At 50.2% G+C, this 18310-nt stretch overlaps 1 protein-coding gene across 1 annotated transcript; it reads left to right on the top strand.

Annotated features, from left to right (window-relative positions):
• The first annotated feature begins 8140 nt into the window (after positions 1-8140).
• TSEN54 (tRNA splicing endonuclease subunit 54) lies at positions 8141-17871 on the top strand. Its single transcript, XM_075719648.1, has 11 exons — positions 8141-8169; positions 8292-8450; positions 9787-9850; positions 9995-10078; positions 11988-12086; positions 12396-12448; positions 12801-12899; positions 14043-14677; positions 15231-15291; positions 16023-16139; positions 17231-17871. The coding sequence occupies exons 1-11, from the start codon at positions 8141-8143 to the stop codon at positions 17379-17381; spliced, it is 1551 nt and encodes a 516-aa protein (XP_075575763.1). The 3' UTR covers positions 17382-17871.
• Positions 17872-18310: the final 439 nt, after the last annotated feature.

The raw sequence follows: 18310 nt of genomic DNA, 5'->3' as shown, positions 1-18310 counted from the left end.
TGCATTAGGATAAAGTTACACCTGGCTCAAGCTGACGCTGCACAGCCATTTCTGCTAGAACAGCTTCTTGCTTAAATCTACCCATCCCTACAGCTTCTGACAGCTCTCAGCAACAGCTAGAACTCCTGAAAGAAGGAAGATGAGGCTTTCAGGAAAAAGAAACATTTCTGTTCACTTCAGGGGCATTACCCTCACTTTTCCAAGTACCTTGTTCAGAGCACTATGTGCAAAGATTACATCCCAGCCTGTCCCCCGAGTTGACCCCAAGCACACCTTTTAGCTTTTAAAGCCTCATAGATGGACAGGGAAAGATTCATAATGCCAGTCCTCAGTCTGAAATAAATGAAATAAAGCTGTTGATTTAGCTGCACACTGATGAGAACTACTCAAGCCACACCTGAGGCAGAGCACAGCCCAGGTGTCTGGAGGTTCACATCAAGGGGCACAGCCCTTGCACTAAATTGTGCTTCCTGAGGCACAGCAGCACACAAGCAAGGGAGCAGCTGGCATAGGAGCCAAGAAGACACTCCAGGATCAAACGAGGCCACAGAGTGTCCATTTCCATCACGTCCTCTACTCCCCATTGCAGATGCACATTGAACTCTTCACTTCGATTAAAGACAAATATATAGGTACCTTTTCTTCCTGTAAGACATCTTTACCTTTCATGCTGAAGTCTCAGTTCTGGTGTTTGAGGGAACCTGAAGCACCTCTTACAAGAGGTTTGGTGGGATGCAATAACCTCTGGGGAACAGGCACTGCTCTTACAGCTCTAAATCAGAGGTACCTGCCAACTGCTACCATGAAGCTCAGTGCCCCCAGGATGACCAACAGCAGCAGCTATCAGGACATAAACTACTCCTCCAAAGCAGCCAGGAGCTCCCTCAGTTGCCCCCTGCTCCCAGGCAAGTACAGGCAGCAGGGCCCAGCATGGGAGCAGGCCATCAACTTGTTTCAATTTTATCAACAACTTTGGGGGGGGGGGGGTGTGTGGGGTGTGGAGAGAGGGAAAGCAGCTTGGTTATTTGGAAAAGATTTATGGGACGATTGCTGTATGTGTGGCAGGAGCTGCTGCATGCAGTACTCGCCTGAATGCTCCAAGGCCACTGCACACACACACTCCACACCTCCCCCAACTGCTCCATCTAACACATCTGCTGCCAACATGTTTTTAGGTGACTAGAACACACCTTTGCTCGGTAAGGTGAAAATTACTCTATCCTTCAGCATAAAGCCTTGTTGAAGAGTAAAAAGCAGGTAACTGGCTTTACAGGCTGGACCCAGACCTATATGTGACTGGCAGAAAGATAACAGCCCTTAGGCACTGAGTGTTTTTCCACTTACACAGCCTTTTCAGTGGAGAAACATACCACTTCTACAAACCTGCCTTTTTTAGTCCAAATGGAATCCAATCACATAAAATACCATGTACACATCTGAGACAAAGTTCTCAGGTTGTAAGTTTGAAACGAAAGGGAGTTACAGCCATGAAATGGCCTTGATGTAGGCTCTGAGTTGTGTACAACTTCAAATGCAAGAACAACCACTGGGATGGGAAATAGGAAATAGTCAAGGTCAGTCCTGTACAAGGGTGGCAAGAATTCAGCCAGAGTCTTTAAGATCTATTTAAGGTCCCCAAGGGTCAGGGCTCACCCTGCAGGATCCCACAAGTAGTGGGACATTTGGGATCAAAGACCCTCTGGGTATCCCATCAACCCCACCAGGCTCCCAGCTTGGCTCCTGAAACCACGCCTCCGGGAGGGAGCCCAAAGGGGATATTAAGGAGGGTTACAAGTGTCATGTTGTTGCAAACCTCCTCCCAGCATTCAAGAGATGCTCAGGAGTGAGAGCTGGGTACCCAGCAGCAGTGCGGAGACACAGGGGCTGGCATGAAAAGAAGCATCAGACAAAGTAGTCAATGATGTGAGGGGGATGCTATTCATTTGAAGATGGTAACATGAAGCCTCCTAGCACGTTCCTCCTCAGAGCAGAGCATGCCAGCCTCTCCAACCTGCCCCACAAGCACTTTGCCAGCTGCCGTGGGCCAGCTTTCAAGCAGCAGCCCAGTTTTCAAATAGCCCAAAGCATAATCACAACCAACCTTACTTTCCACTCCTCTCCTCAGTGCCTGCTTCATGCCAGCTGCTGGCTGGAGACTCATCCCTTCCCACCCCATCCAGTAACTGTGTCAACAATTTGCTTCCCACAAGCAAAGAAGAAAGCAAGCAACATCCTTTTTAGCCTTGCATACAGAGAACAAATCAACACACTGTAGTGCTGTAATTGAAGCTGTCTCAACCTGTCACCATCACAGTGCTGTAGATTGGACTTAGTGTTCACCAGGCTGATTTGTTTGTTGGAGCTGTTAAAATATCTTCATTATTCTAACCTCTTGCTGTAGCACTTGAATTAAGACCCCAGAGGAGCACACATCAGTGCTCCAACTAATCAATGCAAAGACCTTTGAAACGCAGGCGGCGGCGACACAGAGGAAAGTTTAGTGGTCTTGGGGGCTGCTGGTGCAGACACTGAGCAGCTCTTCACCCTTCCTTAGCACCTTAATCACCCACTGCTCCCAGTCTCATTATGGTCATGGACTCAGCCTGACAAGCAGTGCAGCACAAAGTCATTCATCCTATTTGGTTTAGACTGGGGTGCCCAGAACAGGTAATGAACAGCCTGGAGCTTCACAAGCTAATGAGACACTGCAGAGCAGATCCTTGTTCTCTTAGTTCCTTGCTTTAAACAAGATTTTCTCCTTCTCAGTCCCCAGCACAAGCCAAAGACACCCTGGGAGTCCTGACTCAGTTGCTTATCTCTGACCCAAAAGCATGTCCCAGCCAGGTATCTCCTCTCATGGAAAGCCCAGCAACAAGCAGCAGGTTTTTGAGTGCTTCTCCAGACCAAAGCCCAGGGAAGACATTTTGAAGTACCTGGTGAGTGCAAACACACTGTGGAAGAAGTTATGAAACTTGAGCAAGGAGCATAATCTACAGTCTTGAACTCTAAACAGTGAGGCTCCTTTACCCCAAGGCAGGCATTCCAGTGTAAATCTTCAATCTGTTCAAGTGAACTGCAAGCAGGATGCCAAGGCAAATTGGGGAAATGAGAAAAGCTTCAGCCGTTCTCTCCAGACGGAAATAACTCAGCATTTCTCCCAACCTAGTGCAGTGAATCATTGAGGTAAGAAAGACTCCTGACTATTTTAACCAATCTTGCTGGATTTGGTCCGTGGTTCCTTGGCTTTTCACATGTAATTAACAATGTACAGGTTCCAGTAAATGATTTCAAATAAATCCTTAGACGACTAACAGACAGCAGCTCTAGAAATTCACATAATGGTGTTTGAAAACCTAGATTCAGATCATTACCTGGGGCCTTGGCTAGCTCATTGTATACCACAAGCCTGCATAACGATACTATAGATACTATATCTGTTTCCCTGCCACAGATCAGAGCCCCAGGAATTGTGTTGTAGTCTATGGAATGTCACATGAAGGTGATTTCTACAACAAACTTATCAGAAGAGAGGAGGAGAAATTTAAGCTCCTCCATTTCTCAGCCATCAGAAGACAGCGGTAGATGCCAGTGAATCACAGCATGCACACTGGCTATGTAGAAGTATTAACTGCTTTATCCCCAAAGTCCTGTACTCAAAGACAATTGGGTTGGGTACCCCCCCCCCCCCCCCTTTAAAAACCTTCACCATACACATCCCAAGCCCAGCCCTGACAGGTGACAACAGAGGTTTAGCCCAGAAACCTTCCTCAGTAATCATCTTTTTGGGCAAAAGCCTCTTTCCATTGCCCTGCCTAAACTCCCAGCTGTAACATGCTGTGAGAAAGATTGCAGGCATCACAAGCATCCTAAAGCAGCAAGGAATTTGCCAAAAACTCCTAGGTGAGGCTAGAAAACAGACTGATCCCACACCTCCCAGACAAGCTGTAACACCTGACACCGTTATCTGCTTTTCATCCAAAACCAAGTACTTCAGTGCATATTTAAGGTCTGCCAAATCCTGTTAAAATTGATTGCCAAACTCTCCCTTCTTATGTTCTACTGTAAGAAGTTTAAGTTGTCTATATGATGCTCTAGATGCACGGAGTTAAGATATTTTTCACTAGAATATAATTAAGTATAATAATAATAATTAGAGAATTGCATGCTGAACTACAGCTAACCTGTGATAACAAGTTTGTTGAACACCAATGATATGAGCATAGCTCAGAGCTAAGCAATTGTGATAACACCACATGTATTGCAACACACACAAGAATCGAAGCACTTGCCAGTTCCAGTGAGTTTGTAACATCCTTTTCTGTCCCAAATCACATAGAGCATCTACACACAAAACCTCTCGGTATCAGGACGCACTCCATGGGTTGCAACGAAGTTGAAGTGAATGGGCCATGTTACCCATCTCAGACACTGTTTTCCAAGTGTTACCATTTGTTGGCAAACAGATAAAGTCTGAGCCATGAACACCTGAGGCACAGCTGGTTTCTGCAGAGTTACTAAAATATTTCCAAATACCATGCCAGGAACTGCAGGATTTGTTAACACAGGGATTAAGCAGGTAGCCATACCTGGCAGAGCTGCTTAGCTTAAGCACAGGGCATGCAATTCCCATTTGGCCATGCCTTGCATGCTACACAAAACTAGAAAAACAATCCCAAGGCTGTACTTTCTCCTGTTTTCCCAAAAACCACTATGAGTCTATTTACACCAACTTCATCCAGGAGTTAACCACAAGGAACCTGTGATCACAGGGACTACACAAACATGACTTGGACACAACAGAAAAGGACTGAAAGGGCTCAAACCTGCCCCCTTGCACCGCAGCTCAGCTCCGCTCCCCGCCAGAGTCAGCAGCAGGAGGGAGAGCTGAGAGGGGGCTGACTAGTTCAGAACAGCAGCCAGCCCATATTTTCAATCCTTAGAGTCTTTTTACACTTTATCAACATTTTTCCATACCCAGGAGCGAAGGGGGGGGTAAGGGAGGGGCCGGAAGGCAGTGAGCAAAACCACTACACTTACCTGCCCACGGTCCCAGCGCACAGCACTGATGCATTCCATGTTGTGTCTCTCCAGTCAAATCAAGCCTGTTTCCTCTTGGGTCGAGGGCAGTGTCCTGCAGGGGAGTGAGGAGCAGCCTTGGCCTCTACCATCAGCTTCCCCCATGGCTGCTCAACAGCTGCACATGCCACACAGACAATGAGGGCTGGATTCTGCTACCGGGTGCCACACACCTGTACTCTTCCTCCCTGGGAGCCTCCGGGCCTACAGTCACACATCCATCCTTATTTCAGCTCACAGGACCCTCTGAGCAGATCATTCACTCACAAAGCCAAGTTTTGCCACCGCTCAGCTCAATGACCATTATTTTAGCTCCAAGAGCAGCTATCCACCCTCTCACAACCCTGCCACAGAGTCACTACAGGGAGCCCAGGACAGTCCCCATCAGCTGCTCTTTAGGTTTCCTGTCACACACAGCTGCTCCACTGGATATTCACTAGGGTCCCACCCAGAGCAAAGGGAAAAAAAACCCCAAAACTTAAGGAAAAAAAACCCCAAACCCAAACCAAAACACACCACAAACACCACAGTCGTGGTTTCAAAGCAGCTACACAGACATTTAATGTTAAAAATCTTAACTTAAACACAGAAAAATATCTAAAGAGAAAAAACCAACCCCACTTCACCCTCCATTTGTAAGCAGGGAAGAGAAAGTGCAGCCCCCAGGACCATGTGCACCCAGCTGATGACACTCCGTCACTTAGGGCTGGTAAGAGGCTTCAGCTGGGGGGAAGGTGAGTCCCACCATGGACAAGGCTCTGCTGGTACCCCTGTGAGGAAGAGGATGCCCCCCCCAGCCCATGACAGCTAAAATCCCAGTAATGAAAAGAAACATGAACTGAGACCAGTCTTGACATTTCTGGATCTTGTAATCACACTGGGTGACAAAAGCAAATTCTGGATCAGAGCCTTTCCTGGAGCAATTTAAACACATCTATTTTAAGGAGAGACTGAGTTAAACAAAGGGGTGACAGGCCGTAAGTTGAAAGCCACAGGATGTGGCATCCTGGGATTGTGTTAAAATCAGGCAGTCCAAGTAGCCTCCAAAATACATATTTTTTGGGATTCAGGGAGAAAAGGCGCTGCCACCACACAGCCAGCTGCCCTTTGTGCCATCTGCAAGTCCTCATCCCCCTGTGTGCCACGGAGAGGCACCGCCAACCAAAATCGCATGACCCCCTTGCAGGATGAAGGCTCAATTCAGAAGGATGAAATAATCAGGCAGGAAGCGAAAATTAAACCATTCAGTGGAAAATGGAGGGGAATGGTTTTTGCATTCATCTGCCTATGCTGGCATCTTGTCAAAGGACTATTATTGGGAAACCGCAGTGGGAACCAGGGACGCTGGTGGGGGGGAAAGCTCTATTTTTCCTGCTTGAGGCTCAGTGACTCCTGCGAGCTATCCTGCAGCAACAGGAGACGGGCTTGAGGTGAAACTTGAACTTTTGGTGCGTTTCCCCATCAGGTCCATTCACGCCTCCCCAGGCAGCAAATCCAGCTGTGTCAGCAGAGATGTGAGGCCGCGGTGCAGGGAGGTTTCTCATTTTCCAGCCCAGCCGGACCACTGCACGCTCTGCACAGCCCGGCAGCACTGGAACCAGCACCGTGCTGGCCGCTGCCAGAGCCCGAGCCATGAGAAATAGTGATACCTGCCAAAGGGAGAAACCTCCTTCCCCAGCACCCTTGCTTCTGCTCTGGGGGCTGCAGCACATGCCTGAGCGTGCAGAGCACCAGCCGCGGGGGGCTGAAGGGGCCTCTGTGAGGAGAGGATGGGGCTGCCCCGTGCTGGACGCAGCCACTTCCAGATGGTTCTGGCTGGTTCCAGATGGCTCCAACAGCCACACTGCAGGGCACAGCTGAGCCCATCAGTGATGCTGGTGGTGCCTCTGGGGAAATGTATTTAAGAAAGGGCAAAACCCTGCAAAGCAGTGAGGGGAGAGGGGGGAAAAGTGTGGGAAATGGCCCTTAGAGCAGCACAGTCAGGGAGGGAGGAAGGAGGAGGAGGGGAAGAAGAGGTGGTCCAGATGCTGGAGCAGGCGTTTGCCGGAAGCCCTCAGAGGAGTCCCTGCCAGAGCAGACAACCATGCCTGGGACTAATATTATAGAATCATAGAACCATTTAGGTTGGAAAAGACCTTTAAGATCATCCAGTCCAACCATTAACCTAACAATATCAAGTCCACCACTAAACCAATTAAGGGTCGAGTGATAATTAATTTCATGTTCCTGGCTTGGTGGCTGGATTATTTTTTAATGAAGTAAAACTAGGAATCATTAAGGTTGGAAAGGACCTCTAAGATCATCAGTCCAACCATCAACCCAACACCGCCATGCCCACTAAACCATGTCCCAAAGTGCCACGTCTGCCCGTTTTTTGAACACCTCCAGGGATGGTGACTCCACCACCTCTCTGGGCAGCCTGTTCCAATGCTTGACCACTCTTTCCATGAAGAATTTTTTCCTAATATCCAATCTAAACCTCCCCAGATGCAACTTGAGGCCGTTTCTTCTCGTCCTATCGCTAACTACTCGGGAGAAGAGACCAACGCCCATGGCATACGCTGATCAGCAACAAATTAATTTTCCCCGAGTCTGTTTTACCCGTGCTGAGTGACCTCCCTGCCTTGATCTCAGTCCGCGAGCTGTTTCACCCCCAGTGCTGCCAAGGAGGGGGAGCGAGAGGGGCTGGGCGTGCTGCGGGCAGCAGCCGAGGCCAGCAGCCGAGGCCAGCGCACCCAGCGGCCCCGGGGCCCCGCTGCACGGCCGGGCTGCGCCGCTCAACGCGCGGCATCGGCGCCCAGCTTCTGTGCGCGGCGCGGCGCGGCGGGCAGCGCGATGTGCAGCTCAGCGCACGGCTCGCCGCACGGCGCCCTGCAGGCCTGACGGGCGTCTCGGCGCCCGGCCCCCCAACGCGCCCCGCTGCCCGCCCCGGGCCGGGCCGCGCCCCGGTGCCGGTCGCCGCCGCTCGCAGCCCTCCCAGCCCCCAGGGGGCGCGCTAGCCCCGCCTCGCTCTGGCGGCGCTAGGGCCCGGCGGCGGCAGGAAGGAGCCTCCCGCGGCGCGCCCATGGAGGCCGGCGGCTCTCGGCGCCGCAGGTCGGCCCGCCCGGCGGGGAGGCCCCGGGGGCTGCGTGGGGGGGTTGGTGCCCGGGCCGGGCGGCCGCAGGGTGGGTGTCGGGGCGCTCTCCCCTCACCGTGCCTCCCCTCTCGCCCCGCAGCGCGGCGGAGCCGGTGGCGGCCCGCGGCCGCAAGGCCCCTCAGCGTCCCCACGGCCAGAAGGACTTCATCCCCGACGGCTCGGCCGAGCAGGCGGAGAAGCTGCGGCTGTGCCGGGAGGAGCAGTGGCAGCTCCTCTCCGAGGAGCGCGTGGAGCGGCTGTAAGTGCCCGGGGCTGGGGGCGGCCCGGCTGGGGCCGCAGGGCTGCGCTGGGCCGCCGAGCGCGGGGCTGCGCGTTCCTTTTTCCCTGGGAGGCATCATGCGTGGGGCGGGGGGGGCAGAGCACAGCCGCTGTCCATTCCGGTGTTGTTGTGAGTGGAATCGAGCTGTTAATAGCAGGCAGTGTTAGCCCAGAAAGTTCCCTTGCCTGTCCCCTCAGTCCGCCCGCTCGCGGCTCCCTGGTTGAGCAACAGCAGGGCGGCTCGCCCCGGCCTTCCCTCGGGAGCAGAAGGTCATGCTGGCACACCAGTGGCTTCGATGTGGGCATTCAGAAAGTCCTGCAAAGGGCCCTTAGTTTTCTCAGGTGTGTGCATAATCCTGTAGCCTTTGTAAATAGCCGCTGCCTTCTTGGGCATGGTCTGCGTTACACAGCCCCTTACGGATGCTCATGCGTGGCCTTGTGCGGGTTCAGTCGACTCTTGGTGTCCCTGTTTTATCAGTTTTGGTGGTTTCAACAGCGCTGCCAGTCTCAGGAGCGTATCATTTCTTGGGAGATTTTCACACGCTACCTCTCAGCACACGCTTTCCCTGTTTGGCTTGCTGTTTTCTGGTAGCGGTTTCTCTGCATTCATCCGTAGCAGCAGAAACTATTCACATAAAATCACACCACTGGGGGCTTCAGAGAGAGAATGGTGACCTCCAGCAGGCAGACATGTCAGGCAGGGTGGACCGTTACCTTCTGCTGTTGTCACAGATGGGTTTGTTCAAGTGCATCTGTAAATGTGTGGCTGGGGCAGCAGTGGAGACTCTCAGGATGGGAGGGTGACTGGGTAGGTTTAGGTTTCCTTTCAGATGGGGAAATTGTGGTACTGACTAAAGGTTCAGAGCAAGTCCATGGTGGACCCTACAGGTCTTCCTTCTGTTTCCTTGAGCCAGCTGCTAAAAATGCATGTTTTCATTCTTGCAAAGTGGCCCTGTACTTTTTGTCAGCTATTAAATTTCTCCTATGAGACCATGTGGGTAGGATATAGTGATCTGAGAGTCTTGGCAGCATCCGAACAATCGTATCTTGGCCACACATCTCCAGCAGGCTGCCCTAGCCTATGGACAGATGTCTGTGGTGCTAACTGAAGATGCTCTTAACTAGTTGGTGGTGATAAAATCTTCAGCTGGTACTGTTAGATCTAGAGGATGATGTCTTTCTAAGGCTTTACCCTGCAAAAATGCCACCTGGAAGTATGCTGCCTTTTGATACCTTCTTGAGCTTGTTGCGTTGTTACAATAGGAGTTGACTGTAGGACATGCTAGTAATAACAAACTAATCTTTAACCTTCTCAGGGGGAGTCTGGTGAAAGCTGAGTGGAAGCCAGGACAGAGCATCGTAGAGCTGCAGTCCCCTGCGGTGAGTCTGCTGCAGAGTGTACTCAGTGCCATCATCTCCTGCTGGCCATTGCGGATTCCTTAATTTGCTGCTTGAAATGGGAGAGAGCCTGGTTGTCAGCAGGGAACAGCCAGAGCCCATCATGGATTTGTGCTTCTGTTCCAGGGGAAGTTCTGGCACACCATGGGGTTCACAGAGCGTGGCAAACAGTGCCTGCTGCCCGAGGAAGCTCTGTACCTGCTGGAGTGTGTAAGTAGGACACCTGCGTGTGGATGGGGCATTGGGTCCTTCCTGAATGATTGGAGGAACTGTAGTGGCTTTAGACTGAAGTCTGAAATCACTTGACTTGTGTTGGTCACTGCTGCAGTTTGAGCAGCTGATAAACACCTGGCTCTCGACGAATTGTCTCTTTTAGCCTGTTGCTGATGGAGCTGTTTTGTCTCCAGGCCATGGGTTCATACGTTGAACTCTAAAGCAGGCTCTGTGTCATTGACAGCACATGTTAGTTCGATTGGTGGCCAGTTTATTCAGGTGGTATTGTGTTTAACCCACTCCTACGTCAAATATGACACTAGAGACTAGGAGAGTTTTAGCTGATCTGAATTTCTTTTAGTACAGCAGTAATAAGTCAGCTCTCTCATGAGAGTGAAGGGAGCATGAGGAGCATGTTACAAAATTTTTCTACTGAGATCTCTACTTTCTTGCTCTGGGGGTGATGAAGCACACATTTCTATATCAGTTAGTTCTTTACCAAAATCTGTGCATGGGGTGTTGAACTTCCACAGTCCAGGAAAACTCACTGTTGTGGGAATTTCTGGAAATGAGATCAAACCATTATCTTCTGTTCCTTGCAGGAGTTAATTGGAATAAAAGGTTTGACACTGAGAAATCCTTTTCCTCAGAACTGGTGTACAGTTAATTAGGCCATCTGAGACTGGTCAGTGCCTTTTCTGTCATAAGTTGACTTCCTCCCTTATCCAGTGTATCTTACATATTTTGCAGTGACAGGGTTCGTAAGTTCATTAGCACAGTTTTTCTGTGCTTCCCTAAGAAGCTGATGGGAATTAGTGAAACACTATCCAGCTTGGTAGGGCCACATTAGCAGCCAGTGCTGTACATACTTTACACTGAAGCAGAGATCTTTGAGGTTGCTACTTGGCATCTCTTCCCAGTATGTATGGCAGAAAGAAATATAAATGTGGCAGACAGGGGCATGAGACCAAGTTGCTTTCAGTGTTCCTCTGCTTGCAGAAATGCTGCTTAGGGCTCAGTTGGATTTCTTTGCTGTAGAGAGGGGTTTTTTTTGTTTCTCCACCGAAGCCTGTTACCAGTAGAATAGGCGCACCAATCTAAAGGGGAGCTTTTTTCCCTTAGCAAAACTTAAGCAGATTGTAGGCATCTGATGCCACCCCTTAAATCCTAACTGCAAAGCTAGGGCGCTTTTACCTCTGGCAATTTGACAAACAATACACCATAAACAAATTGATGAAAATAAAATTTAGTCAGTTGCTGAGTACAAAATCTCTCCCCAGAAGCAGAAAAGACCTGTTAGATGCCTTCAGCCCATCCCATGGGAGAGGTGTGGTTCCTAGTGTTTTGTTTTCTTTGTTTATGAGTAAACACATTTTTTTTAAAAAAAAGGAAGAAAAAGAGGCATAGCCTAAAACTGCCTCTTGGAGGTTAGTTACTGTTGTCTGGGGAGTCCACCTACGGGCTCACTGGGGCTGCAGTAAATGCTTCTGAGGAGCCACCAATTGATGGCATTCTCAGATTGCCATCAATTCCTCTGCTCCAGCTCTCTCAGTTGTACTGGTCCTAAACGTTTTTGTAGTTGTGCTGTGTCCCGAATCACTGAGATCATTGAAGTTAAGGAAAACTATCTCCCAAAGCAATGATTGTTTTAACAGTTAAGCGTTGTGCTCCCAGCTGCATCCTCCAAACAGATGCAGCGCTGGAGCAGGAGCTGACAGCTGTGGGTGGGAACTTCTTACCTGGCTGCTAAAACTAGGGCATGGGGGAACTGGGCATGGGAGAGGGACTGTAAGTAATCCAGGTGGCACATGGGGATACATGGATATCGTGAAGGTGCTGAGACTGGCGTGAGCTTACGTAGGTTTGTTCCCTGTGATTCTCTCAACACCAAGCTTTTGCCCTGCAGGGCTCTGTTCAGCTCTTTTACAGGGATTTGCCCTTGTCAATCCAGGAAGCCTACGAGATCCTGCTGTCACAGGAGGCAATGAGCCTGCCACATTACCAGGTGTGTTGGGACTTCCAGCTATTGCAGGGAGGATGAAGGCAGAGAGCCCAGCCTCTGCCACACAACCTCTTCCAGTGGCTGAGAGCAGAGTAGGACAGTTAGGGAGGGAAGGGGAGTCATTCTCAGTTTTTCCCACTCACCTTCTTCCAGGTGATCAGTTCCTGTTTCCCCACCTTTGCTTTGGGTCCTAACCCTGGCATTTTCTCCTCTGCCAGTGCCACACTGTGTTCACTCAGTTGTAGTGGAACTGAAGTAAATCGTTTGGTTTTAGGGTAGTCATTTAACCCTCTTGCTTTCCTTTGCTCTAAGGTGTTCAGCCACTTGAAGCAACTGGGTTATATTGTACTGAGATTCGACCCCAGGTAACCAGCTTTTCCTTTCCATGCTGCTTTCTCCTTTCTGAAGACCGTGAGCAGCTCTGTGCCCACTGTATGGCCCCAGTGGAATGGCAGAGAAGAGGACTTGGACCCTGCATCCCGCCTCTTGGGAGGATTAAAGGCTAAAAGTGGCACTCTACCCTTCCTTTCTCCTCCTTCTTGAGGAGGTGATTGGGAACATGAAATGGGGCATGAACTGAGGACCATCCTGGTCCTGCTTGTGGATTTTCTGTGCCTGGAAGAAAAGGTTTTTGTTGCTGTATTCTGGGGGCTGAGCAGAAGGGTAGTTTCACTGCCCCGCCCTGCTCTCAGCCTCTGTGTTGGTGTCTCCTTGCAGCACTGTCCTGTCTCCCTACGAGAGGCAACTGAACCTGGAAAGTCACTGCAAGAGCTCTGGGAAACCCAATCGCAAAAGGAGGAGGAGTTCCAGCCCCCAGTAAGGATGTGGCCGAAAGCTGCCTTCCATCTTCTCCCAGGCTCTGCAGCTTGGGAACAGCATCCTCAGCCCCTTGTGCTGTGGGTGACTTGTCTGGCACAGCTGCTCTTGGCTGTCCCCAAGCAGTGCAGTGCTTTTCCTGAACTCTTTGCAGTGTGCACTTTTGTCACATCTGTACTTCATGCAGGGCTAATAGGGGCAAAGTGCCCCTGAGCTTCCCAACTGCAGGGTTGAGATGCTGAAATAGAAGGGTAGAGAGGTCAGTGCAGAAGAAACACGTGGCAGATGTCTCCTCTTGCTCTTTTTTAGAGAGATCGCAGGCACTGCAGTGCCCATCTTGCACTTATCCACCCCCTCAATGCAGCTTACGTGCTAGGACTGTACAGCAGAGAGCATAGTTGGGTCCTGGTCCTTGCACATGGCCTCTAGAAGTTGCCAAAATGCAAACAGAAGCTGACATAATTACTAATTTTGCTAATAATTGTGATAGCTTCCAGTAGATGGCATCATCCTTTGAGAAACTGGGAGGATGAGACTGGGCTGCAAGTCCTCTCCTGTTAACAAGCAACTCAGTGCCTGAGGAGTTAAGAAATTTTAGGAATTGGGAGGTAAAACTGCTGGTTTAAAGACTGCCCGATCTTCTCCAGGAGCTAGGGACTGAATCTCATACCAGTAAGAGGTGCTGGCAGGAAGATTTCTGCCTGGCCTGTGCTGGTTTGGCTGAAGTCCATCATGTTTGTGTGGAGGTGTTTGGGTCAGTTTATGTATGGGGTGTGTGGAGGCTGCATGGCAGGTTGGGAATGTGTATCTATACAAATCAAGACTGCGATTCTCCCAGGTGTTGAAGTCAAACCTCATGCAGAACTGCTGAGAACTTTATTCTGCCTTTGGCATTCGCTGTTTGGTTTTGGCCTGCTTTTTTTCCTTCTCATTTTGTTACACAAGCAAACATCCTACTTCCAGCCAAGAAGTGGCTGTCAAGGGTTTGCAGACCTGTCTGGGGGTTCCTGCCACCTTTGCTGTCCTTCCTTCAGGCTTGGCAGACTGTATTCTTTCTGTTAGCAGGGCAGAGGCAGGATTCAAAGGGAATAAAGTTCCACCACACACTCTCCCTGTCTTTTTTGCTGCTGCTTCTGTCTTTAGGTCATATGAGAAGAAACATAAGGTATCCGAGGACCTTTCAGAAGCTGAAGGGACCTCTGAAAAAGCTGGAGATGACTGTGGAGACTCCGGCTGCCTTCCCGTGGATGAAAAGCCCTTGTCAGAGCAGCCAAAGGAATCAGATGCTGGCAGTGGAGAGGGGGAGTCAAACCCAGTTCCTCTTGATACAGGACAAAAGGACTCCCTGAGCCCCTCCAGGAGTCAGGTTGGAGACCGCAAGGAGAGCAGCACTGGCACCCATGCACCCCGCTGGGATTTTACCACCATCATCTTGCCAAACGTGGCCCCAGACCAGCCGTGCACACATCTGCCCTCACCTGACAACGGGCTCCTGCCAGAGAATGTGCTAGGGAGGGAGGTTGATGCAGCTTGCTGGTGCGCACGCATCAATCAGAAACAGGAGAAACTGTCAAGGAAGGAAAGGGAGCAGCGAGAGAGGGAGAGCTGGTACAAGAGCAGTGTCAACGCTGACCGGGAGGTGAGGGGCTGCTCCAACTGGCAGGAGTACAAAGCCCTTTTGGAGCAGAGGAGGCAGCAGAGGGTTTGGAGACGACCGCCGCATCTCTGGGACCAAGCTGTCACACCGCTTTTGCAGCCAGATGAAGCTACCTCATCAGGTAGTGGCTCTGGGAACTTGACAGGGACCCCCTTCTCCCCAACTCTGTGAAACATTGCCTGGTATGCAGCAGCAAAAGGGATGACATGGAGAAACTGAACATCAGTTTAGGGGACAGTACCTTGAGAAGGAGAATCTCATTAGAAGGCCTAGGCAAAGCAGGCGCAGAGAAGCCCAGCCATGGACATGGGGAGAGAGAAGAAAGCTTGTCCTCTGCCTTTCCATCTCTTTCTATAGCCCACTCAAGTGCCAGGATAAACAGGGCCTTGGGAGGTCTTCTAATCCATTCCCCATGTCCTACTGTATTGCAATCCTTCCTGCTAGGCTGTTAGGCATGTGAAATCAGGGCCAGCAAGATGCAAAGCAATTGCAGGGTGTCTGGGCTGTGCGCTGGGAGGAGATGAGGAAGTTGAGGACTTTGAAGTAGCCTGTGGTGACTGTGGTGCTGCCAGCCATTGTCGGAGGAGGAAGGCTCGTGGGTGGTGGTGGAGTGCTTGGAGTGCCCTGGGAGAGAAATAGCTGGTCTGATCCTTTCCTATTCCTTCTCCTTCCAGCTGCGCTCCTCCAGCAGATCAGCGTGCTGCAGCCCTCCCACATCCTGGATGGAGCCTCCCGGTTAGTAGCCAGCCAGCTAGCTCGTAGCTGTCGGGGAGTGGGGGTGTCTTGTGACTGTCTCTGCTTGTGAGGTCTGTGGGATGCTTGCAGCAGCAGCTTGGGAGCTGCCTGGCATCCAGGTTGCCGAGAGAATCCAGTGCTCCTTGACCCTGTTGCATCTGTAGTGAGGGGCTGACGTTTCCGTGAAGTACCATGTCCTGCAGCAACAGGGCTAGGGCATTCCAGGCCAATTAAAACATTGGGGTTGCTCTCTTCTCCTGCCGTTCCCTCTCTGCACCCCAGCCAGATAATCTCCCCCAGAGGTTTGGTTGGGTTTCACCTGTGCCTCATCCCTGGAATGTCCTGCCATCCCTGCTGCAGTGATTACAAAACCTTGGCTTTGGGACTTTTGTTTCTGCTCCTGCCTCAAAGAGTCTGTGTGGTGTTTGTGTGCAGTCCCTGTAGGGCAGAGCAGTTTTGCTTCCGTATCTGTTAGTGGTGCTTCTTGGAAGGGGGTCCGCGGGGAAGGGAGTGTGGCAGATGCGGGGCAGGAGCTTGCTCTGGCCTGACTGCAGGAGAGATCTGGAAATTAATTAGAACAGTTGCAGGGTCAGTCTTTTGAGGAGTGAAGCCTTTCAAAGGGCTCAAACTAGCCAGGCTTCAAGAGCTTTTGCTGCATCCTTCCTCTGCTGTATCTATACCCTACAATGTTTCATTCACATACGTATGTGGATGTGTTCTCTCCTATGTAGGCTGCAGGAGGACCCAGAGGGCATGAAGATAGACTTCAATGTGTATCAAGCAGATGCTGTGGCCAAGTTTAAGAAGACAAACCCTGGGAAGCCATATGTCAGGATGTGTGTTCGGAGGTATCCATGGGTTTTATGCTGTGTTCTGAAACATAGCAGTTGCTGTTGTGGAAATGAAGTCCTAATGACCTGTAAATGACCCAGCATCTTGTGAGCTTTACAGATCATCAGAGTGCTTCCCTTGAGGGTGGTCCTGCCCAGAATTATTTTTTCTTTCAGTTCCTCCTTTGTTGGAGGCTGTGGCTGACAATTCCCCCAGCCCTCGCACTCAGCCCACACTATTTGGTCATCTGGTTGCTGCTCATGTCTGAGTATTACTGGAGTCAGGAATAAGAAGCCACGGCTGTATTTATGCAATGCTTGTGAGACTCATGTAAAGCTCAGTGTTGCAGAGAGCTGTATGGTGCCTGAATCCTCAGCCAGTGCAGATCCCTATGGATTTCTGCAGAGACATACCTCCCCAGAGCTCTCTACAGGCTCAGGGCCATGGGTTTAGTATTTCGATCTTTGTCAAATGTAACTTAAGATCAGTATGAACAGAGGGTAGGCGTCCCCTTTCTTGCTGGATCCAGAACCTGATACTTAAACTCCATAGGCAGGTACAAAGTTCAGTCTCTGCCTTTTCTAACGTTGATATATACTAAAACTGTCCCTCCTCCACTCTCTGCAGCTGTAGTAGCCAGAGCAAGGAAGGTGGTAATGCAGTTTTACAAAGGTTTGTTGTGAGCAAGTAGGATGATCCTTGCTTTATAAATATTTTCATTTACTAGCAAACAGACTCTGCAGAATTTAAAGGAGGGAAAAGCAGGTCAGATGTTGATCCCAGCAACCTAAAGATCTTTCTAGCAGAAAGGTATTAAGATTACACTGGATTGGCAATATGCCAATAGCCCTTTGAGCCACATCTAATAGGTACAGCATGGAGCAGTGTGCAGTTGTCCTTGGTTTTGGCAAAGGATTTGACAGCTCCCAGTTCCTGGCATGCAGTGTACTTTCTCAGGGCTGGCAGCCTCCTGCTTTGACTGAAAGAGGTGGGGAGGGTCACTACCAACTCCTAAGACCGAAGTGAGTTGTTGTGATCATTGGCCAGGACAGCTTTGTCTCTGTATTCTTCTTGCTTTGAGAACAACGGGATGTTTTTCTCTCTCCAGCTTTGACGAGCAGATTCCATCCCTTCGGGCTTTGAAGCAGGTTACGTATCAAAGTGGGGACGTCCCAGTGGTCTTTGCGCTGGTGGATCACGGAGAAATTGCCTTTTATTCGCTAAAGGAATTCAAGCTGCCAGTTCATGTTAATCACTGAAGTTGCTGTCACTTGCAGAAGTGGTATGGGATGAAGGGAAGAGCTTTACTCAGGATTTGTTTTCTTGATTAATTAAATATTACAGACAATAGAGCCTGTGATAACTGGAACCTTGGGTAGTTGACCACATTATTCATTGTTACAGACTTCACCCAACCAGATGGCTCAGGTGTAATAGCAACATTTACATCAAACAAGTCTGTATGGCTTAGCTGGGCATTTCTGAACTGGAATACACACTGTTTTGTTCTTGAAGCCACTGTTTCTCCAGCTTTCACATCTCGTGGACCACTAGTGTGCCTTTTCTGTGTCATCTTTGGCTGACCTGTGGACCATTAGAAAACACTTTTGCTAGTGATCCTCTTGTCACATGTTAAGAACCACTATGCTACACCAGTCGAATGGTTGGAGAGTCATTGAGGTCAATCAGGGACAGAATAAGCTGATCAGATCAGGGGTGGTGTCCTGAGCCTCTGTCATTCAGCTATGCCAACAGCTGTCAGATCAGATTCTGATCTGAAAAAGGCACAGTCACAAAATTCAGCCACCCCGAGTAAAGTTTCCAGGCACTCGAGAGCAGGAAAGCGTGCCTTGAACACTGTTTCGTCAGCCGGAGATCACAGAAGGCCCCAGATATTGCAGATGGCACCCCCAGCCTCATGCTGGAGCAGCTGTGCTGAGATGTGTTTTGGCCACACAGCATTATGCTATATTAAAGTTTGGCCACTGATACCAGCACACTGTATCTGATAGTCTCACCAGGGCTGTACTGTAGCCCACTGTTTCAGCCTGACATCTTTCCTGGCTTTGGATCCTTCTCTTCTTTTGCAAGTGAGAGATCCCTGCATAAAGAAAGAAGCTATAAATTCCTCATGAGCCCTCCAGTCCTATAGCTGTTGTGCTCCAAACTGAGGACATCATTGCTTTCC

Source organism: Pelecanus crispus, chromosome 12 (assembly GCF_030463565.1).
Source record: "Pelecanus crispus isolate bPelCri1 chromosome 12, bPelCri1.pri, whole genome shotgun sequence".
Classification (NCBI taxonomy): domain Eukaryota; kingdom Metazoa; phylum Chordata; class Aves; order Pelecaniformes; family Pelecanidae; genus Pelecanus; species Pelecanus crispus.
This window is presented reverse-complemented; position numbering and strand designations above follow the sequence as displayed.